A 23,887-nucleotide genomic window follows, 5' to 3' on the forward strand; every position below is an offset into this window, starting at 1 on the left:
AGACGGACAGGACAGATGGTTACAAGTATCTTGAAGATACTTTTGGGTTTATTAATTTTTCATCGAACATTTCAATCGAAATTAAATTTTACGATGAATTCTAAGGAAATTTAATAATGAAATTGAAGTTATCCTGAAGCACAAAACGATTTGGTCGTGGATATACATAGTTTTAAAATATTAAGATATCAAATTAAAGAAAAACTTTGGGTGTGGGGAAATATCTATTTACTAGGGGTCTTAATTGTTTTAACTGACTATCTGGTATATTTTACACTCCATGGTATATTTTTAATATAGTTCCGATCCATATACCTAAAGTAGCCGTTGGTATATTTTTACTAATTTTGCGGTATATTAATTTGGTACATTTTAAAATTAATACCGCAGTATTTTCCTTTTATTCTAAATGGGAAACGGGGTTCTCATGAGTATTTATACCCATTATTTATCTGTCCTTACAAATCTGCCCACTCTAAAATATCATACATATGAATTTACATTATATGGAATTTCTCTTCCAATCTTGAATTAAATTATCAAAAATACTCAAGAATTCATTCATAAGTTAAAGATGTCTTATCCCACAATATTGTAGTTTTCGCTCATTTCTATTCCTTAAAAATTATCAAGTTTCTGTGGCCCCGCTAAAATATTCGAATGGAATTGTTATCAGTGGAATTGATGTCAGCCAGCGATTTCTATGACCCTAAAGGTCGATAGATTCCAGATAAAAACGAAAAGTGAAATCGGAACTATAAAATACTATAATGTAGTATATAAAGTTAGTAATCCAAAAACTGCAATGAATAGAAATCCATATCTTAGGCATCAATCAATTTAAGAAGAATGCAAATTCATGGCTCTAAAGTAGGAGTAGTCATTGATTTATTATCACACCATGGTAATTGGCTAACTATAGTACACTTGAACAAAGTGGGTAAAACAGAGGAAGATTGACTCTTACATTTGGCTAGTTTCAATTGCAATTGCAGTTAATATGTTAGATTTGAGCAACTCGAGAGGAAGCGCATTCAGATCGCTACAGATGCAGATTGACTGTGTTACCAACCAGATTGGAGATGGCTTGTCTGGCATGGTTCTTGTACAGCATCAGGGATATGTTGACCAGGAACGGAGCCGCCAGCCAGATGATGCGTGTGCCAATGCCCGTGGCCTCGCGATGAAAGATCCCTGAGGCGGCACCGCGTCCTGTATTGCAGAAGGACTCCTCGCAGCAGGATGTGCAGGCATAGAGCTTGGTGCGCTCACCAATGATGATGCAACCGGGTTCACAGTTGACAGTGCAGCGACGATCCAGCGACCACATCTTCGGCGAGCTGGTCGAGTTCTCTGTGCTCGTGGTGTAGGAGAAACGCTTGACCTTTAAATGGGGAACATTTTACTAGGGATTACTGTGATGCACTCAGCTCCACTTACCATGCAGATGAACTCCTCGCCCTGGCACTTCTTCATCATGGACGTGTCATTGCGCACAGCAACATCCACACAGGCCTGGCCATCGTCCATGGTGTCGCAGGCATAGCACCAGAGTTTGTTCACTCGCTCGATGGCAGCCGCAGTGCGATGAATGTGTCCGCCGCTGGTCAGCGAATTGCTCAGGCTGACGCCAGAGCTGGCACTCAATCCTCCAGGCGAGCTGGTCCCTGTCCCAGTCACTGTGCAGAAAGAGAGACAGAGATTCATATATTGATTTTCTCAGCCACAGTCGAAGGTCGTCGTTGGCTTTGCCACTCACCGTTGTTTACGCAGGCAGTGAACACAATGGAGCAGGATGTCAGCACGAAATAGGCGAGCGTGAGCAATGCTCGGGTCATGATGTGGCCACCAACTGGGTGACCAACGAACACCTTGACTAAACTACAATGAATCCTGCAAACCCAAACTGCCAGACGACCTTTGTTTATATGCCAATGAAAATTTGACAGCGAATGTCAGAAGAGCTGCAAAGGATAAGGACATGCGCAATGCGAACCAGCAAGGATATTTTTGCTCAGACTCTGACTCAGCTGATTTCGCAGCCATTGCGGTAAATCATTCATTTTGAAAATGACAATGGCATCTGGCCACTCTCCATCAGTTACTTACTATACTTATCAACAATATAAATGGAGAATAAATTTATATTTTAAAATAGTGATAAGTATACATTCATTGATTGTGTCTAAGTTTAGCGCAACTAAAAAATATCCTTTTCAGGAATTAGAGTTGGCATTTTAAAAATTCCCGTCTGTGTCTTAAAATCTACAGTCGAATTGGCAGAAGTCGCTATATCTTTCCTTTTCACTACTTCAACTACGAGCGATATTATAAAATGAGCAATTGCTTTTGATTCCGTTTCAGTTTCCGGAAAAACGGAATTTGCAGTCGGAGCATAGGTAAAAATTAAACAACTACGAAAATCAAAATTCATTAACAGTCGCGTTTTTCTGTTTTTGTTATCTCTATTGCTATTGTTTTCGATCGTATACATATCTACATAAATCGCAGTAGTCATTTTGAAAATCGCGCCTATTCTCAATATCCCTAACTAACATGTATACATTTTTTTATTGTTGATAACTTAGTGTGAGTCATAACTAAGTCAGTTATCCGTATACTAAACGGCTTAATTAACATTATAATTTTGTTTTAAATGCTAGAGTTACAGGTAGATTGCATGCATGTCATTTCCCAATTTCATATCCAGGACACCACCAGAAAACTAACAGCAAAACAAACCCATTTACTTACCTTTCTTCAAAAAGATAAAGATACAAACCAACTTCGTTGCTGTGTCAGCATTATTTTGCAATAAACCGATAAATTTGGATAAACATATAAACAGAAATCCCGAAGGATATTCAATAGAGACGCAGGTACTGCAACGCCTGGCGACTCTGCATGGGGTAGAGCTCTCCAATGTTGTACATGAGATCGACAATGTGCGTGGGTCGCAGCATGCGCCAGGGCATGAACTTCAGTGTCTTCTTATCGCAATGAATATCCTGCTCCAGCTCGAGAGGCAGCGGCACTTCGTTGTACAGCATGCGACCATCGACACTGCGCTGCAGGGTGCAGGGCAAACCAATTTGATCGGCGAAGCACTTGAAGAGTATGGCACGCTCAAACTGGCAGCCACTGCGCACCACGCCGAGTGGAATGAAGTTGGTGTGGTAAATGTGACGCAGCTCGGCCAGATGACAACGCACCGTGTGGCGGGAGCATTCTTCGGTGGTGTTCAGATCGAGTATCTTGATGTTCTCGGACATGACGCCGTTGACGGCATCTGCAACGATTTTGCATCGCTTGGCGACGTTCTCAAAGTCAATGCTGCGTCGAATGCGATCCGGATTCTCCACCAGTCCATGCAACTAAACCAAGTTAAGAATTTAAGTGAAATTGAAGCAGAATATACTCCGGCAGACTTACAGCCAACGTCTGATTCAGAGCTTCCAAATACTCGGGCAGCTTGGCATCACCGGGTCGCTTGCAGTAGTGCCAAGTCTGATCGCCACCGAGATCGGCGCCATGCAGGCAATGCTCCGGCACGCGGATAACATCGTTCGTATCCGCAAAGGGACGATCAAAGTTGACCACCAGCACAGCCTCCAGTGGAGAGCAGTCGGTACGCAAAAGGTGCTGGAACTGTCGAAAGTCTTCGAACTTGCGTTTTGACACATAGAAGTCCTTGCCAGCCGTAATATCCGTGAAGGTCAAGCAATTGCGTATGGAGAACTTCATGGTGGGGCACTTGGACAAGATGCTTTCGATAGCCGGACCCCAGGTGGACACGCAGAAGGCATGCTTCTGGAACATCATAAGCCTGAAAGATTGGAGATCTTGTTTATACATCTGTGTTAATCCTCGCAGAGCCACTTACGTCTCTAGTATGCCACGATCTATGTAGGCATCCACAAACTCATTGAAGCGGGTCGTCTGCAGTATAAAGTTGGTCACGGCGGTCTTCACCAGATTGGACAAAGATTTGAGAGCGCGCTTGATAGAGGACACAATGAAGTTGTTGAGCAATGTGGCTCGAACGGGCTCTTCGTCAATGATGGTGCACAGGCAGCGGAAGATGTTGTGCACGAGTATCGAGTGGGCATAGGAGCGCTGCAAGCAATCGTCATCAATCATAAATCAAACATCATTCACTCCATAACTTACCATAAGCAACTGAGCAATCTTCTCCGAGAGCGCAATGCATTCGCCTAGCGTCTTGCGATATTCATCGTTACTGGCCAATCCCTCGATGATCGCGAGGATCGAGAGTATCAGGTCAATGGACAACTGTGGCAATCCCTGTTGTATGGTATTCGCCAGTCCGACGCCAATGTCCATGAGCATCAGCTGCTCTCCCGTAATCTTGAAGGCGCTTGTTAACAAATGTCCGACTAGTTCAGCGGCTTGTTCCCGTGTCTTGATCGAGATCTGAGGCGCACGAATCAGATTAACCAGATGGGTCAGCGCACCTTTCTCGTACTCGGCGACAACCAAACGTAGTGCATCGGGATACTCAATCATGCGATTGATACCCATTATGACAAACGGAGCCGGTTCAGGTTTGCTCTTCATCAGACAATCAATAAACATCTGGGTGATGTTGGCATTATGCATCCGTGCCAGATATGACTGATATTTGGCAGCCTCGGCATAGATAGAGATAATGGTGCAAATGACTTCGGGCCGCAGCATTTCGATGTCTATTTTCATCTGCTCCACCATCTGCTCGAAGAGATTCTGCTTGAAGAACAGATTGGTCATCTTCTCAGAGCGCAGCGCCGTTGCCAACACCTCGATGATAGCCAGAGCATCGGGTGATTGGGGATTGCTGCAGAAGGCCTTGACCAGCTGCTGCAGAACAAAGAGACACCGATGCAGTGGCTCGAAGATGCTCTCCTCACTGGTGTCTGCGAGGAGAGTTTTCAGCACCTTCAACGCTGCCAGACGAATCTCCAGAAACTCATTTGTCAGCTCACAGATGATGCGATCCACTGGAAAGCCAGGAAGTGTGGTAAATGTCAGCATCTCCTCGGCACTCTGTACTTGGAGAATCTTGTGCAAAGCCTCAATGGAATTGTAGACAGTATCGGGATTATCCGAGTTCACAAAGATGTTCTTGAACTTTTCCAGAAAGTCAATATTTTCGAGAATATTCTGTGCCACCTGAGGATCGCGAAGGCACAAATTGATGATGTAGGTGAGATATTCGACACAAAAGTCATCATTGTCCTTCAGATAGTAGCGATAGCTCACATCGAGCAATTGAGCCGTCTTCTCCGTTTCGTATTCACCCAGTTCTGTGTTATCCAGAATGGCTGTGATCACAAACAACGCGAATCGTCGTATTATTACATTGGTTGAATCAATGAAAAACTCTTTGTCCAGCAATAGTTCCAATACGCGATTCTCCTTTAGCTCAAGCACATTTTCATCCCATTTGCGAGCAAACTCGGCAATATTATTGAGTACAGACTGCAGCACTTGGTCCTCCTTAGAATTAAGCAACAATAAAGCGGTTTCCAATTTGCTTATCGTAATCGTAATACCTCCAAAGGCGTTTTCTTGCAATTTTGTGCGATCTGGATACTTAGCGCGTGCTTCATAAATGCGTTTTGTTGCTGCAGCCATGGTGTAATATATTTGTTTTTTACTAACGTGATGTAAGACAGCAGTGTACTGATTAGAATCGTTTCAAATCAGTTTAAATAAAAACCGGCTAAAATAGTTACGTAACTGACAGCCTCTGTCAGACTGCATTACATACGTATGAAAGCTGACTGGTATGCCCTCTGATTTTGCTGTAATTTCCTATTTAATTTTTGTAATATTTAATTTTTTTGTAATAAAATATCAACGACTGTGATAATAGCTAGTTTCACTAATATCAAATAATTGCGATAATTGTTATAATATAAATATCTCCCCAATGACTGTGGGATTCAACTACAGCACTGCATTTGTTGTACTGGCATCATTTCCAACGAGTTGGCAGCACCAGCTAAGAAATCATATTAACGGCAAGCGAATAGGGTGGAAAACGGAAGGCATAAGAACGCGACGCTTGTGTTTGTTCGCTGGCATCTCAATAAAAAAAACCGTGATGCGTGCAATTTATTAAATTAAGCGAATTTTTTTTTGTCCAATAATAATCCATAGAATTCGTTCGAATAAGTAAAGTTTAAATCAATAAACGACAATAAAAAATCGACAATAAAGTGAATTTCGCGGGTCATCAAAAAACAAACATAAAACAACACAAGAATGTCCAAGCCAAAGGTAGCTAAAAAGCGCAATAAAAAAGCAAATCAAAAGGAAAATGTGGAGGAGCCGCCCGCCGATACAATTACAGTGGCGCCAAGCAACCACGGGCGGACAGCGGGCCAAACAGCGATGTACACAATTCTATCGAATGCGCAACTCAACGAGACCTTCCACAAGCGCTACACCAAAGAGATGCAGCAACTGTACTCCAAGGTCAGTAAACACTGTAGTTGCTTGTTTGTTTGTTGCGTGTAGTGTGTTGACTATTGGGTTGATGTGTATTGTGTATGTCGCAAACGTTATTATTTGCATTCTTATTCGCAGTTGGATCACGATGCATTCATGATCACATTCATCAAAATGTTCAAAACAGTACTAGAGGCGGACGAAAACAATGATTATGGCAACACAGCGCTGGCATTCTGTGCCAAGTTCGTAACTAGCTTCGAATCGGAGAAAACACATCCCATACTAGCCGAAACATTCTCCTGGCTGCTAACGGTGAGTCTCTACTGTATTTTCTCAGTGTACTCGTGTCTTAATTCTCTTCCTGTCTCTTCTCAGACAATTTCAAATAGTCCGCACATTCGATATCGCATCTGTTTCTTTGTGAATCTGATACTGAAACATCTGGGACCAAATGCCGCACTCGACGACACACAATGCGATCAGATACTACACTATATGCTCGATCGGCTGAAAGACGTGTCGCCTAGTGTGCGTAAGGAAGCCGTTTTGGCCATGCAACGCCTACAGATCCCCGACAATCCCAACGATGAAGTGCTGGTTGCCTATCGCTATCACTTGAGTGCCGATCCAGCGTCCAGTGTGCGGCAGTGCATCATCACGTGCATGGGTCGAAACTACATTACGGTGCCTCACATTCTGCAGCGTCTGTGGGATGTGGACGAGAAGGTGCGACGCCACACCTACATCAACATGTGCAACTATCCGGTGCGCTCGTACAAGGTGTCGCAGCGTCTGACGCTCGTCGAGCGTGGCCTTAACGATAGCTCGGAGTCGGTGCGCAAGAATGTCATCAAATATATGCTGAAGGCATGGATTGAATCGTACCAGCAGAACTTTATTCAACTGATAGCTGCCCTCAAGCTCGACTCGAATGAGGAGGAGATAATACGCTTTCGGCGCGTCGTTCGCCAAATGCTGATGGTTATCTTCGAGCGACACGACAATCAGATGCTGCTCGAGCAGCTGCCATTATCCGAGGATTGCGAGCTGCATCGCTGTGTGCCGCACGAGACGCTGACCGTGGAGCTGTTGCTCTACTGGCAATGCCTCAGCGACTACTTTCAGCAAAGCAATGCCGATGAGTTCGAGCTGATTCTGCCCGAGCTGTCTGTTTTCTGTGACTATATAAAGAAGTAAGTGGAGTGGAAGAAATCGAAATGATTGTCAAGATATTTACAAGTTTATTTCGCTTGCAGATTCTGCCAGTTTCAGAAGCCCGAGATGGACAAATTCGCACAGATCGAGTTCCAGTGCATGCTGCTTTCGTTGGTGGAAATGCTGCAGACTTACGATCTGGGCGACGAGATCGGGCGTGGCAATATGAAGGAGCTGATCACACATCTGCTGAAGGAGTGTCTGCTCGATCACAAGATTATCGCTGGGCTGGTGCGCTGCATGGAGCTGCTGGAGAGCGACGTGAGTGCACGCATGCAGTTCTTCATTAATATCATCTACGAAATATGCGAACTGAATGCCAAGCAAAACGATTTGGTGCACGATCGTAGTTTAATCGATAAACTGATGAGCGGCGTTGACACTTCTCTGGTCATGAAGATCCGAACGCTAAAAGTGCGCATTCTTGAGTTGGAGGAGATGGAGGAAAACTTTGTCCGCCAGAAGGAGTACATCAGGGCGCAGGCTGTTAATGATGAGAAAATTGCCGCCACCGACGAATACACCGAACTAGTGCAGCCGCTGCTGGAGAAGCACGGTGTGGAGGGGCTGCCGGCGCGACCCAAGCTGTCCAAGCAGGAGCGTGTGCTTAAAGGTCTGCACATCTCATTTTACATGGTGGCCTCCAAGCAGGTGAACTCTCTAAATCCCACAATCTGCAAGCTTTACAAGGTAAGTGCATCAATTCAACGATCGCCAATAGAATCGATCGATAATCGCGTATTTGTTATATTAAAGGATTTCGTGTGTCGCCACTTGGCATCCTCGGAAATGAACATCTTTGAGTGGGCCATCAAGTGTGGCACCACATTCAGCATGTTCTACGAGTCGTACACTAAGGAGGTCTTCGATGTGGTCGTCGATCAGTTTTACAAGGACAACAATTTGCGGCTCTGCGAGACGGCAGCACAGTGTTTATTCGAGCTGATGGATCACTACGGTGTGGATTATTTCATTGACATGAATCAAACAGCCACGAACCAGGGACAGGCGCCCAAATCAAAGCGTCGCTTGCTGTACACCATGCAGGACTTTTACGAAGGCGAAGAGGATCGCAGTCAAAGTCAGAACAGCGATCAAAATACTGACATTATTGGCATGATGGGTTTCTTTGTCGAGAAGGTCGTGGACAAGGGCATTCTGGTGGCCATTGTGCGTGGTCTTTGTCGTTTGGTGTTGCGCGGCCAGCTGGACAATCGCAGCGATATTGTGGAGAAGTTGCTCAAGCGTTATTTTAATCCATTAACGGGTGAGTTGAACGCTACGAATGTGCAATGAACTGATTTACTGACGTGTTTATTCTTTGTATCTAGAACCAATTGTTAGCCAGGTGCTGGCCATATTCTTTGAGAAGATTGTGGACTTAAAACTCCAAAGAATACTTCAGCCATGTCTGTTGCCCATTGTGTGGTCCATCATGAACAGCAGTTACGATTCACCGCTGCACGATGTAGTGCCTGGTCATGTGACCAAGTTCTTCATTGATCTAACGGCCCAGGAGAAGAGCACGCCGGAAAGCAATATACACAATCAGATGGCGCTCAGTTTTCTGCATTATATAAAAAACTATTACACGGAACGCAAGGAAATGTGTCGTTTGCTGGCCAAGGATCTCATCACACTAAAGCTGAACGTTCTCAATGAAACAGAAATGAAGGATGAAATGCTCGAACTTGCCGAGAATCTGCTTAATGTGAGTAAAGCCTGCCATTCATTCAGATGAAGTTGTTTTGTATTTCGGCTTTATTATTTGCAGAGTGAACTGGAACCGCGATTGGTACGCAATATTACTGACTTTAAGGATATGTTGAACGGCTGCTTACAACCGCCTGCGCGTAACCCAGAAGGACATGAAAGCGAGAACGATGGCGAAGATTGTGAAAGCATTGCGGCAACCACAGCTTCCACATCGGAGTGCCCAGCTCCAGCGCGTAAAACAATTGTGCCAACCATAATTGAAGAGCCCGGCGAAATCGCCTCAGGGCCGGCATCACCAGCTCCAGCCGCAGCAACACGCACAGCACCGACTACGCCAGTTCCAACAGAGACCTCTGAACCGGTGCTGACCACCTTTGGTAAACAAAATGAAGTTGGCTTACGCTTCCTGCGACGTTCGTTGCACAATTCCATAAGCCATTCGGATGGAGACAGCATATGTGGTTCGCAATCGCCGTCGCATGAGTCAGAAACAGCGGAACAGCAGAAGAATAAAGCCAGTGAAATAAGTAGAAAAAATCTGCGTCGTCGTAAAACAGGTGAACGCTTGCAGTTGGCTATGGCACGGGGCTCACAGACACCGGAGAAGCGACCACTTACGCCTGAGCCGACAGAGACAAGCGTAAATGAAAGCAGAGATGAAACAATCAATGTAACGGCAATTGAATTCGAAAATGAAACAGCAAGTGAATCCTTAAAACAAACTATAAACAAATCCATAAATAAAAGCTCAAGTCAATCCGCTATTGAAACTAATAACACATCCACGAATAAAAGCGCACGTGAATCTACAAATGAAAATGCAAATACATCTACAAATAAAAGCGCACGTGAATCTCCAAATGAAACAGCAAATAAATCCACAAATCAGACTGCAAGTGATTCTACAAATGTAACTACAAGTGAATTCACAAATGTAACTTCAAGTGAATCCACAAATGTAACTACAAGTGAATCCACAAATGTAACTACAAGTGAATCCACAAATGAAACAACAGCTGCGACAATTATTGAAGTTGTGCCCACAACTCCAGTATCCAACAAATCTGTAAGTTTGTGTACAGTAAATTGTATTAGATTTATGCTTTACCATGACCACTCTTGCATCTTTTTACAGCACAACAATTCCGAAGTGATTGAGGATTCACCGACAGTTGTCGTTTCTAGTTCGTCACCACCCACGCACAATGATCGAAGCAGTCTGCGCATGCGCTCGCTGCGCAACCGAAGGGCAGCTGTTGCTCGCCTATCGCCCACGGCCAGCAGTAAAGTGAGTACACGCACATCGTCGCGCATGCGCATGCGCTTGCAGCCCTAAGCAGGAGCACACACTATCTGTAGCAGAGACCAGTAGATCTTCCCCTTCAATGAAACGAGAAGAAACCCTTTAGACTTAGATATAGTGCACTTGAATGAATGACATCAAATGAAGTTTAAATAATTAATAATAATTTTAAGTTAACAAAAAAAAAGTTAACCGAACTGGACGATTTAAAATTGAAATGAATCACTGAAAAACAAAACGTTGTTTTCTTTGTGTGGAAATAAGATACTAATAGATGTAGTTTAACTAGATATTTTCTTGTTTACACATTTTAATTTCTATTCTTTTTGTTTTCATCTTTTCTTCGTGTTGCAGAAGCGCAAAGTTCTACACCTTGAGATTCAGACTCCATTGCGAAATGGGCGCAAACGTGTGCTGCGCAAATCAGTGCAAGCATCAGCGTCTCAATCCTCCGACTCGGGCACATCCTCGCAGCGCGTTTCGCCACTGCGCAAGCAACAGCGCTTGGATGCAAAGACGCCCGTGCGGAAGAGCAACAGCGTAGTGATCACTGTGAATAGTGAAAAGAACACAAGTAGTCCCACGGGCAGCACAACTTCATCCGTTAAGGAGAACACGATGCCAACGAAGAACCTCGCACACAAAACGCCGCAGCCCAAAAGGCTATCCACATCAACATCGCAGCCCTTGGCCACCACTCCAGCATCACGGATAACTACGCGGAATTCGGCACGCAAGATGCGCATCGATGCCATGTGCATGACCCGCAAACGCATGTCTCTCGAGCTGAGTCTGACCGAGACCAATGCCAAGATGCCCACGCCCAAGCGAGTGCGCAAGGAAGTGGGACGTCCCAGGCGCACAGGATCCATCGATCGCTCTACACACACCCTCAACACAAGCACCACGAGTACCGCGAGAACAACGCGAAGTGCGAGCAAATCGGCGACAAGTTCGCGAGAGTCCCGAAAAACCCGTGCAGCCCAAGCTGAGGCGGCATCCAACTCCTTTGTGTCTACTCGCAATCAACGCAAGTAGCCTAGTCCCTTCCCCTTCCATGTCCCCTTCCCTTGCCCATATTTTCATTCTCAGCTAAAACACCCTACACAATAATTAGTTTAATTTTAAAATTTATAATTTGTGTTATGTCTTCTATAACATTGTACGCGTTCCAATGCTTGTAAATTTTATGTATAAAACGTAGTCTTGTTGAAATATAATTATTTAAAATGACAGCAGAACGAATATTATACTATAAAGGGTTTTTATAAGAGTATGGCTTGGAGGATTACCGTTTCAATTAGAGGAATTTCTAATGAATTTCCGAGAAGATTTCTATTACTGATTGACTTTCACTAATTTTATCACCAACTCCTATGGGTAGTACTAACTAGTATTATAAAATTTCTGGCCCTATAAAGTATATACATATATTATTTTTTATAGGAAAAACACCAACTTCAGCTTACAATCTGATATAATTTAGTACTTTCTGGTATATTTTGAATATAGTACTATATAGACTTTGGTATTTTGATTCGGTATATCTTAAGATAATACCGCACTGTTTTGCTTTCATTAGTAGCAGGTAGCTTATTAAAACACAGGGATAAATTATATATTTAATATAATTTCATACACTATTCCCATTAAAAATGGTCCGAATAAATGGACAATAATAATAATTTACAATAACAATCGTTGCATAAGAAAAACGCAAAATTCTCAGATTTTAAAGAATTTATTTATTTTGTAAATGGTGTGGAGGTGATCCTGCGAAACTTGCGATATATATGTATGGGATAGGAGACATACGTGTATAAATATATATAGTATACAATTAATTAAGAACTAGAAACGTTACATTATCGGATAAGTACATGCTGAGATTCATTCATACATCGTGGATAGGCGTATGAAATAATATTAGAAACTTTCTTTTGAGCAGTGATTGAGTTGAGTTCAAGATGAGGAAACCCTTAGTGGCTACAATTAGAGAATAGACAGACTGAAAATGCTTTAGATACAATTATGTGTAGTAGACGATAAGGCCATGGAGGTTTGTTTTGAACAGGCACATGGTTTTAAGTTAATTTCCCTTTGCATCAAAGTTTTAGAGTTTGACGCCCTTCAGCTTGACAGCTGTGGTGTGCAAATCCCATTCTTGTTGCTGCAGCGCCTCGTAGGCTGCAGCCAGACTAAGATCCGACTCCGCGAGTATATTCTGCAGTTTGATCAGCTTAATCGACTTGTGCACATCCCAATTGATGAACTCCAGTGCGCCCAGGCAACGTGTGGGCGTGCTCTGTGAAATATAATTGAATGTTACTGATTGCAAATAAAGAAAATGCACATTTCGCTTGCTCAACTCACATCCTTGCCCAGCACTTTGACCATGATGCGCACCTCGTCCGAGTCGACGCCACGCTCGCAGCCCCGCGGCTTCTTGTCCGAGAACTCCAGCAGATCCTCACAGCTCACCGAATTCGAATCGGCCAAACGTGCCGCTGTCGCCGCAAAATACTCGGCCTCCGTTTGCTGCTTCTGTGGCGCACTCGTGGTGGCATTCGATGTAGTCGCTTTCGTATCGTTGCCATTGATGGCAGTGTGATTCATCGCTTGGTTGACTGAGGCTCGCACCTTCTTGAAGAGCGCATTCCCGGCCAGTTCGTTGTCAGCGCAGCCAAAGCGTCGCAAGCTGCCACTCTCCTGAGGCGCATCTTGCGGCATTGCAGCTGCCTCCGCTGCCACGGCAGCTGCTGCCACAGCCGTTGCCGCCGTCGGTGCCATCTCCTGAGGCACTGCCACCGAATCCAACGTGGTCGAACTGCTGCTGCTGGCCAGCGGCTTGTCCAAGTTGCGCAGCTCATCGTCGTTTACATACAATCCCGAGATTTGAGTCGGTTCGAAGACCACTTCCTTGCTTTTGTTGTAGTGCTCCTTCTGTATGGAAAAGTTGAGGAAACCATCGGTCACATCCGGCGACTGCAGCACTCCATCTTTGCTCAAATCGGACTCCAGTATGCTCTCAAACTGCAGCGATGCGCTGTCCGTCAATCCGGCTGCATCAGCTGGCGTCAGCTTGTCCAGATTCTGATAGGTGTGCGTCGATGCCTCTCCAGCCATGGCGGGCATGTTCTCATATTCCCGCACATCGGAACGCCGGCGCACGCTATTGGTGCGCACAGCGGCCACCACTTCAATGGAACGCGCAGGCTGCTGCTGATCGCGTGTTGTGGCTGCTGCCCCGATTGAGTTCCTGCTCGACGAATCCTCATCGAAGTCCGCCAGCTTGTTGAGAGTGCGCTGTACACCGTTGGCCGGTATAATCAGTGGATATTTACGCACATGCCGCTTGGTGCTGGTTTTCACCTGCTTCTTGCCTTCGCGCGACGGCAGCGGTAAGGGATTCGCCTCCTGCGGTTCGGGAAACTTGTAGGTGCCTAGCGTCATGTAGCTGGGACTCTCGCACGAATCGTTGCCGCCCATTGAGTTACGATTCTCATCCGCTCCATGTCGCTGCTCCACATTCGCCTGCTCAGCCCGACGCACTCGCTGTGCTGCTCCACGGGTGGGCAACGTCATGGGTCGCGCTGGCGGAGGTTGCGACGTGGATCGTGTCGAGTCTGGGACGTTGTTGATGGCTGCCAACGGCTCGAGGGCAGCATTGGCCGGATGACTCAGTTGACTGCCCAATCGCCGTGGCAACGTCTTGGCATTCATCAGCTCAAACTCATCCGTGTCCATGTGGCGTAGCAACGTTGCTGCCGGACTGGGTCCGATGTCCAGCATGCCTTTGCGCTCGATCAGACTGTTGTAGGCCTCACGTCCCTCCTCGCCAATTAGCGACTGTGCGGAATGAAAGGGAATGAAATGAAGAGCAAGGATAAAGCAAATGTTCAAATAAATACAAATAATAAGAGTAATATGTAAGGAAATGAGTGATGAACAGAAAGAATGAAGGTAAATTACAGAGCTATGTTAAGTAACAGAGGACTGTTAATAAAAATAACAGTCGACAAAATGTTACTAGTTAAAATCGAAATACTCAAGGTTTATAGCAATTGATAAATGTTACTATTTAAAATCAAGATAATTTAAAATAAATGTAATAAAAAGCTAAAAATTATGTGGAGAACTTAACATTAATGATTGATCTAAGCTACATTTAAGACAATTTGGGGTTTTTCTTTTGCTTTATTAAATCCCTTTAAATATACACAACGTTTTTGATTACCAATTGGTTTGTTTTGTTTTTTTTTTTTTTTTTTTTAATTTTTTGTTTGTTTATCGTTTGGTTCTTAGAATGCAAACTTTTGTATATATATATAATTACTTGGAAAAAGTTTTAGTTTAGTTTTGGTTTTAGTTGTAGTTTTGTTTTGTTTTGTTTTTGGTTGTGAAACGCTTCGAACGCATATTTTAGAATATCAATATATCAATTTATAGTGTAATCTTGTAAGTAATGCTATATGAAATAGATATGAATTGTATGAACTTTGTAATCATAAGTAATATTATATTATATTATATGTTGTATGTATATAAACTTTGTATATAAGTAATTTCATATTTGTTTTCTTCACTTTGGTTATCATTATCTTTATCTTTATCAATAAATGCATAGAATGCGACAAATCTTTTTATTAAGAATATTTCCATATATCCATATATGTATGTATATATATATATTTCTCATTGGAGCTCTATAAAAAAAAAGGTGTAGACACGCTCAAGTGGCGCATTGTGTAGTCAATCAACATGGGGATTAACTCTCGGTTTACAATCGTATTTTTACTTTTTTTTTTTTGAGAAGATGAAAGTACGTTTCACTTAGATTTCTACCAAGTAATTCGAGAATATTTTCCAATGCAAACGTCTCCCGTCCGTAACGGAATAGTATTCGTGTATATAACTAAATTTCGACTCTTCCGACGGTTTCATGCTCAGTATTATCATTTATACTCTAATATATAAATATGTTTTGGTTTATATATAGTAAAAATGCAAGCGTAAGGATATGGCACATAATACACATTTGCATATGTACGAGTTTTCGGACAATATTTTCAATATCATTTCATTTAGTTTCTTATTTTTTTTTTTTCACTTTTTAGACCCTTTCCTTTTGAAAATATGTAGTAAAAAGGGTCTATTAGAGCTTGTTTTCTTTTTTAGTTTAGTTTGTGGGATGTTGTTGGCGATGAAAAAGGATTGTCAACTTGTGTGTGTATCTTTGTTGTGTGCGTGTGTGTGTGTTTGTCTCGATGACTGTCGTTGTAATGGGTATCTGTGTGTGTGTGTGTGTCTGTCTGTCTGTTGCGTGTTCTGTTGTTCTTGTTAATACCCTGTCCATATTTATAGTACATGCAATGAGTTGTCGATTAGAACAATTTTATATTTAATACTGTTGATATATTCCTAATCTGATTTATACTGATTGATTGTTGGATTGACGACACCGACAACCAGAAGCTCTGTTATGCTATGATAGAGAGAGAGATGTGAAAATGGGAATGACGATGATAATGATCTCATTTGATCTGATAGGAAATTGGTTTCAAGAGTCGCCCCCCCTCCCTGTCTTTCTGTTCCTTCTGCCCCTTCTGCTGTCTGCTCTGTCCTGGAAGCCTTTTGCGTTTGAAGAGTAGTCAAGTGTTTTTTGTTATCGAGTATCAACGAGTCTCTTCTACTAAATATGTGTTTAATTAATATTGCTTTAACATTTATTGAGCTGTTTGCTTTAAATATTTTGGGTTCCGTTTCCCGTTTCCCCAGGCTGCCCTGAACTAGTTTTGTTGCATTATTATTGCTTATTGTAAATCTCAATTCGATTGATCTGTAACTGTGTAACTGTTAGTTGTATCTGTATCTGCATCTGCAAATTGTATCTGTATCTGTAGCTGTATCTGTAACTGACTGCGACAAAAAACAAACAACAGTGTTACGCTTACGATAACTCGCACTCGTATTATTATCCGTTCTGAGAGGTCTTCCGTGTTTCCAAATAAGGCACACTCTCAAAAATGCAAATCCATAAAAAATATACACGCTAAATATGTTTAAAGAGAGGCTGTAAATATTTCTACAATTTACTTTTCGACACACCACCACACACCACACTACAACCCACACACACACACACACGACCAGAGTGATAACACATCGATCCATCCTAATCCGAGAGCACATGTCCGAATAGTAAATTGAGAACATATTTCAGCATTTTCCTTAGTTATGGAGCCGGACTGGGCGGAATACGTGGGGCAATGAACTCGCGTCGGAACTGGAACTCATCGCCGCTCTCCGTGCTCGTCGACGAGCTGCTGTCACTCGAATCTCCCGCTGTTATCACCACCGGCAACTGTTGCTGTTGTTGCTGCTGCTGTTGTTGTTGCTGCTGTTGCAGCTGCCGCCAATGCATCTCGTGCTGCTTCACTGTCGACACATGTATCTGCTCCGGCCAATGGAACTCTGTGGGCCTCTGAGGCTTCACAGCTTGCTGTGGCTGTTGCTGCTGTTGTGGCGTACGTTGCTGTTGCTTGAGCTCATCGGGCGAACTGCCCACAAAGTTGGTCGACGTGGGACTCTTGCCCGTGAGGCGACTGATGTCAAACTCATGCAAAGCAATGCCGCCGCTCATCGGACGCTGCGGTGCCGGCAGCGCAGCGGATGCAGTGCGATAGGTGGCCACCGCTGATGAGGCCGCCGAGGAGGAACCCGAGCCGGAGCTCAGCTTCTGTGACATTGTGGGTGCCAGCAACGCATGCTGTGCCAACTGTGCCGTATAATTGTTGCCCGGTCCACGTCCGCCAAAGTCATAGATGCGTTCATCGTAGTGGAACTGCTCGTAGCCAGCCCCAGGTCGATGGAAACTGCGTCGATTCCCACCCAGATTGTAGTGTGGCGCTGACTTGATGCTCGAGTTCGAGCCGTAAAGCTGCCGTGGCGAAATGATGGCATCGCGTTCATCCTGGCATGCGGACTGCACCTGCCGATTGAGGCCAGCGCGACGACGACGACACAACGAGCTGCTGGAGGTGGCGGCAACTCGAGCGCGAATATCGCACTCGGAACGTGCGAGGCTGGGTTTGGTGCGTGACTCCTCGCCACTGGAGGAGCTGCTGGAGTCGAGCGTCATGGGATTGTAGCTGAGACGTCGCAGAGTGCGCGCTCTTATTGATCGTGGTTTGTAGCTGGCCGAACGTCGTGGCAACTGTTGTTGTTGCTGCTGTTGAGATTGCTGTTGTTGCTGCTGCTGCTGCAACTGTTGCTGTGCTTCGGCACGAAACGAACGCTGCTTGGCATCCGACAGCACGGGGGATATGGGCTGGAAGCTCTCATTAAAGGAGGTGGAACGCTGGCGATAGCTCTTGCTGGCCACCGCATAGACAGCGCTGCTGCTGCTGGCATTCAAGCAGGAAGATTTCACCGGCGAGGCGCTGGCCAGCATCTGCTTGGTGTGACCATTCCCAAAGCGTTCGTAGCCGCTGCTCATCACAACTGGCGGTGCACTATACAATGTCTCTCCCTTGATAGGAAAGTAACTCTCCTGCGGACTGTAGCTGCTCTTCTGGCTGCTGCGACGCGACAACGAAATGTTTGTGTCCCGAGACGCGAATCCCGTGTCCGGTGTGCTGCTCCGCTTGTCCTCCAGCAGCTTCTGTTCGCTGGCATTGGCCAGCTGCTGGCTGTGCAGCTGCGCCTGATTGTGCATGTATTGGAGATGCTTGTCCAGGTGACTGGTGGCCGCATTGAAGTCAAACATCGTCTGTACCCCGTTGCTGTAGCTGTAGACGGCGGACTTCAGGCTTCCCGTGGCACTGCTGATCCCATCATCGAGGGAGCCCAGCAGCTGTGGCAGTTGATCATTCAAAATCGTATCATTGGAGTCGCTTTTATCCAACTCCGTGTACGTGTGCATAAAGTCGAGGTTTAACGCCTTCAGCGTATTCTCAATGTCCATGATGTTGTCATTAATGCTTGGCGGCTCCTCGGAGCTTCGTTCCCGATTCAGCGGGCGACTGAGTATTTCGCGTGACTTCTCAAACAGAAAGTCGGAGCTCTCCTTGTCGAAGATCGGAATGCGAAGCTCGGAAGTGTTTTTGATTTCGCTCAACGAGCGGAATCGCTGTTTGATGTGACGAGTGAAGGGGAAACAGAAACGAATCGCAACGAAATGCAACACAAAATACAAACAAACAACCAAAAATAAAGCAAAGGGAATGAACGGAAGCACAACGCGAATGATAAAAGAGAGTGTGGAAGAGTGAAGACAAAAGACAACGCTAGATTAGACTATTAAGATTGTTAAAGTCGAGTGTGCTCGACTGTCAAATACACGCTATACACTTTTAAGGTATACAAATGGAATCTTTTCATAATTGTTCGTAAAGTACATTTAAAAGCTAGCTCAATTCTAAAACTTAATATTTCTGCTTCCTAACCTAAGATCTAATATTATACATCAAATTTGGTCATTTAGAAGATGTCGAATAATATAGAAGTCAACACTAAGTTAATAAATAAAGGAACTCCACATATAGTTCTACAATTTCTATGTGTTCATTGAGATACAAGATAGATGAACAGTCAGACAAATATTTCTAAATTAACTCCGCTATTCAGGCAGCCTTACAATATAAACACTTTATAAGGTAAACCTTAACTCAGACTATTACACACATCTTTAATTGCCACTAAGTTATAATACCCTTTCACTATTTGGGTAACAATATTCTTAACTCAGCTGAAGCATGAAAATTGATGTGCTATGCGCTACGTACCTGTATGTCGGGTATGCTCTGCAGTTCCTCCGTAAAGTTCTTCTTCTTGGAGAAGGGCGATGCACTGCCATGCGTTGGCGTCAACGCAGAATTGCGAGCGGAGCCTCCGACCATGTTATTCGATTTGTCGCCTCCACCGCTGCTCAAATGCGGCAAACGAAAGCTGAACTTGCGCTTGGGACTGTGCGCAGCTGGTGTGTGATCCGAAGCCAGGTCAATCATCGATCTACAAGCACAGCAAACAAGAGACATTAAACTCTCACGCTTAGTCACAATAAACTGACAAAACGGTTGACTCACCTGGCACTGATTTCATTGGCAATTTCGATGGCATGATTCAGTATCTTCTCATCCTTGACCGAAATGGGCTTCACAGTGCCCGTGGTTGTCTTCTTTTTCGACAGCAGGCCATGCTTGTTGCCATTGGTGTCGCCCGCTTTATGCGCGTACTTTGCAGACAATTCTGCGAATTCGTTTTTCGTATTCACTCGATCAAAGTCCGGCGACTTTGGCTGGCTGCCAGAGGCGCCACTGATCGAGCCAAACATCGAATTGATTTCATCCAAAAGGGATGGGCCAAAGTCCAGTTTATCGCCGGTGATCTCATCATCGGATATCTCGTGATATTCATGCAGATCATCGGTCGCATTGCGCGAACTGGCACGCCAATGGCTCGGCTCGCCGGTGGTCGAGTGCAGACTCTTGCCATCGACGCCGTAGTTGTTGTTCTGCAGCGCATAGGCGAGCTGCTCCTCATCCAGTTTGTGCGAGGCAAATGGATTCGAGCCAGCAAAGTCAAAGGAGCTCTGTCCATTGCTGGCTATCAATTTCGGTGTGTGCTCCGTGGAGGGAATAAATGTGGGATTCATTGAGGTGCCAGCACCCTCGGGGAAATAACCGCTGGCCGTTTGCAGTGAGTCGGGGCTGGTGGGAGTTGGTGGCAACAGCAGTGGCGTCTGCTCAATGTCCTCCGATGGCTTGTACGGTGTCACAATCTGCTTGGGCACATGATTATACTGTAAAGTATAAAATTAATAAGCGAAAGTCTCTCTATGTAGTGCGGAAACAACTTACGTTCTGTGAACTGCCGAGGAAGGCAATATCGCCAAAGGTGGCGCCATCAATGCCCACATGACCTGTGTGCTTAAAGTCATTCTGTGGCTTCGATATCATCTCTGTGCGCAGCTTGCGCTTGCTGATGCGATGATCGCCTACTCGGCTAAACGAATCCCGATTGGAGCTGGGCAAACCTTCGAGGAAGGCAACCGTATTCGAGGGATTGAAGTAGCCCGTCTTGCCGGTGCTCAGCACTCCCTTCCAGAAGGGCGTGCCCGTGTTGCGATCGAGCACGCTGATAATGTCTCCCTGGCGATACAACAAATGATCCTTCTTCGGCTCCACACAGTTGACCACAGCCTTCAGTTGCTCGGGCTTCATGTCGGGCAGCTGTTCGTAGATCTCGCTAAACTTTGGCCGCTTGGCAGCGTCATCCTGCCAGCACTTCATCATCAGCGTGTAATACTCGCGTGGACAGCAATCGGGTTGCTCCAGCCGTTGATAATTAGGCGCATCGATGGCCTCCAGTATCTGCAGACCAGTCAGAGCAGCCCAGGGCTGAAAGCCATACGAGAACATCTCCCAGAGGCAAACGCCATAGGCCCACACATCGGAGGCGTTGGTGAAGCGCAAGTAATTGATGCACTCGGGCGCACACCAAGCAATCGGCAGCTTAAGATTTACATTGAAATTGGTCTTGTAGTAATCCTTGCCCACGCCCAAGGCGCGCGACAAACCAAAGTCCGAGATTTTCACCTTGTCTTTGCTGAAAACGAGGATATTCCGCGCTGCCAAATCCCGGTGAATGAGTCGCTTCTGCTCCAGGTAGCGCATGCCATTGCAGATCTGCAGGGCGAACTCACAGAGCGTCGGTATGGTGAGGAAGCTGACGCGCAAACCGGAATCCTTAAGGCACTCGAGCAGGGAACGCAGATGTGCCAGCTCCGTGACGAGCATCAGAGAATCGGTGGCCAGCACCACGCCATAGAGGCGCACGATATTCTCGTGCTCAATTGAATGCATTATGGCTGCCTCCTTGAGAAATTCCATGGGATTCGATTGCATGCGTTCGCGGCACAAGCACTTGATGGCCACTTGAATCTATGAGTGTGTGTGTTGGTGTGTGTGTGTGCAGACAAGAAGAAAACAATTCGAATTAATTACTCAACTCAATGCAACCGGAAACCATCAAGTGCGGGAGACTTAAGGGGAAACAATTGAAACTCACCCGCTCGCTGCCATTTGTCCAGACGCCCTGCTGCACAATGCCAAACTCTCCAATGCCCAGCTGCTTGTTGACGCTAATCGCATCGGCCGGTATGATGTGCTTGTTGTTGGGCACCTTGCTGCCCGGTGAACTGGCTCCGCCATTCCTAGTTGCCGTCGTTGTTGCCGCCGCCGTGTTGCTCTCGCTCGGCGATTGTCCGCCACCGATGCCGCCATCCTCGCGCTTCACAATTGTGGCGGGCGCTTGCAGCAGCCGCTTGATTTTGCTGAGGTAACTGTGGGGGAAGTGCTTCTCATAGAATTTACGCAGTCTTCGGATTTCCGGTCGCGATAGACCAATGAAACGTAAATCCTCATCCGCTGCATATTTAAATTGCGCCGCATTCGTTATTTTCAATTCGTTTCTGCACAACAAGAGAGTGGGAGAAAGGGAGGTAAACAGAAGGGGGGACGGATGAGAAATGAGTTCAGTTCAGTATTCGGTTAACAAATAAATCTAGTGTGGTCGAGTGTGCTCGACTTTTATATATACATATATTCGTTAGCTATTTTTGGGGATGTCAATATGAATGAATGAAAGCAATTGAGTCATTGCAGCTGATTAAATAACTTCCGAATTTTATTATGTGTTCGTACCAAAATCCCAGAAACCAATTCAAATGTAGTTATCATAAAAATTACTCATTAGTCCTGATTTATAAGTGCTTATCACTGATAAGATTATTAACAGTAGTCTGATGGCTCCTTATTTAATTATTTTACTTTTAAGATATATAAAACTGTGTGTTCTGGCTGAGTGACTGAACTATTAACTGTCCGGAAAGACGGTAAAAGCTAGGCGGCTGAAATTTTTAAACAATATGATTTACGAAACTCAATACTCCAATAAGGCTCGGATTTTTTTAATTCTATAGATCATATTTAATGTTGTAAGAAAAGTGCAAACGGTAAAAGATTGGAGTATTAATATAACAGAAATTAACGAAATTTATGAAAATTTAAAGTTGGCCCTGTCCGAAATGTTGAATCTACTTAACTCGCATTACTAGAAAACGAGACAAAATACCTGAATGGAATAAATTAATAATAATACTAATAAGCCGAAGGCTTTATCTATTGTGCCCTTTCCATATATATACATATATATATTCGTTATTAAAAAAAATTATATTAAATTATTATTAGTAGTTATTATTATAGAAAAATACTATAATACTAGTTACTAGTTAATTCCTACTCTTTATGGACTATTCTTAGACCAAGTGTGATCAGCATATAGTGTTCATAATTTGGTCAATTTGGGTCACAGCACTTACTTGATGGCATTGTAGTACTGCTGCAGTTCGGACTCGGTGAGGAATTCATATAAATCAATCTGTGGACACTCTGGAAGAGATACAGAAAGCAAGAGAAGTATAAAAATAAATACGAGTATATAAATGCATATTTAACTTAAGTATGCATGCGGCGTATCAGAGACACCAACAACAGCTGCACTCCATAATATTCCCAAAGTATATGACCGTGTGTGTGTCTCTGTGTGCGTGTGGGTGGTTTAGATTCCTACGCCCGCAACCAAAAATAATAATAATAAAAAAAGAGAAGAAAAAAAACGCCAACACATTTGGATTGACTTGATTTCCATTCATTGGCAGCGGCGCCTTGCCCTCATTGTGAAGCGAGCAGCCTTTAAAATATTTTCATTTCTTTTATTTCAACATCTTTATCTCCCGTTCCCACCGCAAACACACATACACACGCACACAGATACGCACTAACACAATATTGAATATTATTCTGATTGCCTTTGCTGCTTCTTCTTCAACCCGACCCGTAGCATTTGTCATTGTCGTGTTTTTTGTTTGCCTTTGTAAAGGAAACAACGCAACACATGTATACACACACACACACACATACCCATAGTAGCTGACATGGCGCACATATGTGTGCGAGTGTGTGTATTTTGTATGTACACAGATTGCCTGATAATGTCCGTTAAACCCCTGGATTGGCAATTTGAGTCATCAGCCGAGTGCGGCGCATTCGACATTCATTGAGATAATAAATTCCATGGAAACAGACCACATCCGCTTGCTTGCTTGCTCGCTTGTTTTGTTTGTTTGTTATT

General features: G+C 44.5%; 4 protein-coding genes across 5 annotated transcripts; 1 reads left to right on the forward strand and 3 right to left on the reverse strand.

Moving 5' to 3' along the window:
• Positions 1-854: 854 nt before the first annotated feature.
• LOC133845090 (uncharacterized) lies at positions 855-1,943 on the reverse strand. Its single transcript, XM_062279443.1, has 3 exons — positions 1,760-1,943; positions 1,441-1,679; positions 855-1,384 (listed from the first exon to the last, which is right to left on the reverse strand). Exons 1-3 carry the CDS (start codon positions 1,836-1,838, stop codon positions 1,043-1,045), a joined length of 660 nt encoding a protein of 219 aa, XP_062135427.1. The 5' UTR covers positions 1,839-1,943; the 3' UTR covers positions 855-1,042.
• Positions 1,944-2,786: 843 nt separating this feature from the next.
• On the reverse strand, positions 2,787-5,727 carry LOC133844028 (uncharacterized). The gene is made up of 4 exons (XM_062277837.1): positions 4,171-5,727; positions 3,884-4,116; positions 3,433-3,826; positions 2,787-3,374 (listed from the first exon to the last, which is right to left on the reverse strand). The coding sequence occupies exons 1-4, from the start codon at positions 5,632-5,634 to the stop codon at positions 2,865-2,867; spliced, it is 2,601 nt and encodes an 866-aa protein (XP_062133821.1). The 5' UTR covers positions 5,635-5,727; the 3' UTR covers positions 2,787-2,864.
• Positions 5,728-5,879: 152 nt separating this feature from the next.
• Positions 5,880-11,931, forward strand: LOC133844023 (condensin complex subunit 3). The gene is made up of 9 exons (XM_062277831.1): positions 5,880-6,480; positions 6,592-6,768; positions 6,832-7,649; positions 7,713-8,361; positions 8,428-8,938; positions 9,003-9,382; positions 9,446-10,453; positions 10,523-10,675; positions 11,045-11,931. Exons 1-9 carry the CDS (start codon positions 6,268-6,270, stop codon positions 11,726-11,728), a joined length of 4,593 nt encoding a protein of 1,530 aa, XP_062133815.1. The 5' UTR covers positions 5,880-6,267; the 3' UTR covers positions 11,729-11,931.
• A 481-nt stretch (positions 11,932-12,412) lies between these two features.
• LOC133844025 (activated Cdc42 kinase-like) lies at positions 12,413-23,695 on the reverse strand. 2 transcript variants are annotated; one of them, XM_062277833.1, is made up of 8 exons: positions 23,677-23,695; positions 23,076-23,145; positions 21,761-22,163; positions 20,551-21,633; positions 19,777-20,492; positions 19,477-19,702; positions 13,064-14,539; positions 12,413-12,995 (listed from the first exon to the last, which is right to left on the reverse strand). In XM_062277833.1, the coding sequence occupies exons 1-8, from the start codon at positions 23,690-23,692 to the stop codon at positions 12,804-12,806; spliced, it is 4,182 nt and encodes a 1,393-aa protein (XP_062133817.1). In that variant the 5' UTR covers positions 23,693-23,695; the 3' UTR covers positions 12,413-12,803. The 2 variants fall into 2 exon arrangements, with proteins under 2 accessions (XP_062133817.1, XP_062133816.1); XM_062277832.1 differs by lacking the exons at positions 12,413-12,995; positions 13,064-14,539 and adding an exon at positions 14,935-18,821.
• Positions 23,696-23,887: the final 192 nt, after the last annotated feature.

Source organism: Drosophila sulfurigaster, chromosome 3 (assembly GCF_023558435.1).
Source record: "Drosophila sulfurigaster albostrigata strain 15112-1811.04 chromosome 3, ASM2355843v2, whole genome shotgun sequence".
Classification (NCBI taxonomy): domain Eukaryota; kingdom Metazoa; phylum Arthropoda; class Insecta; order Diptera; family Drosophilidae; genus Drosophila; species Drosophila sulfurigaster.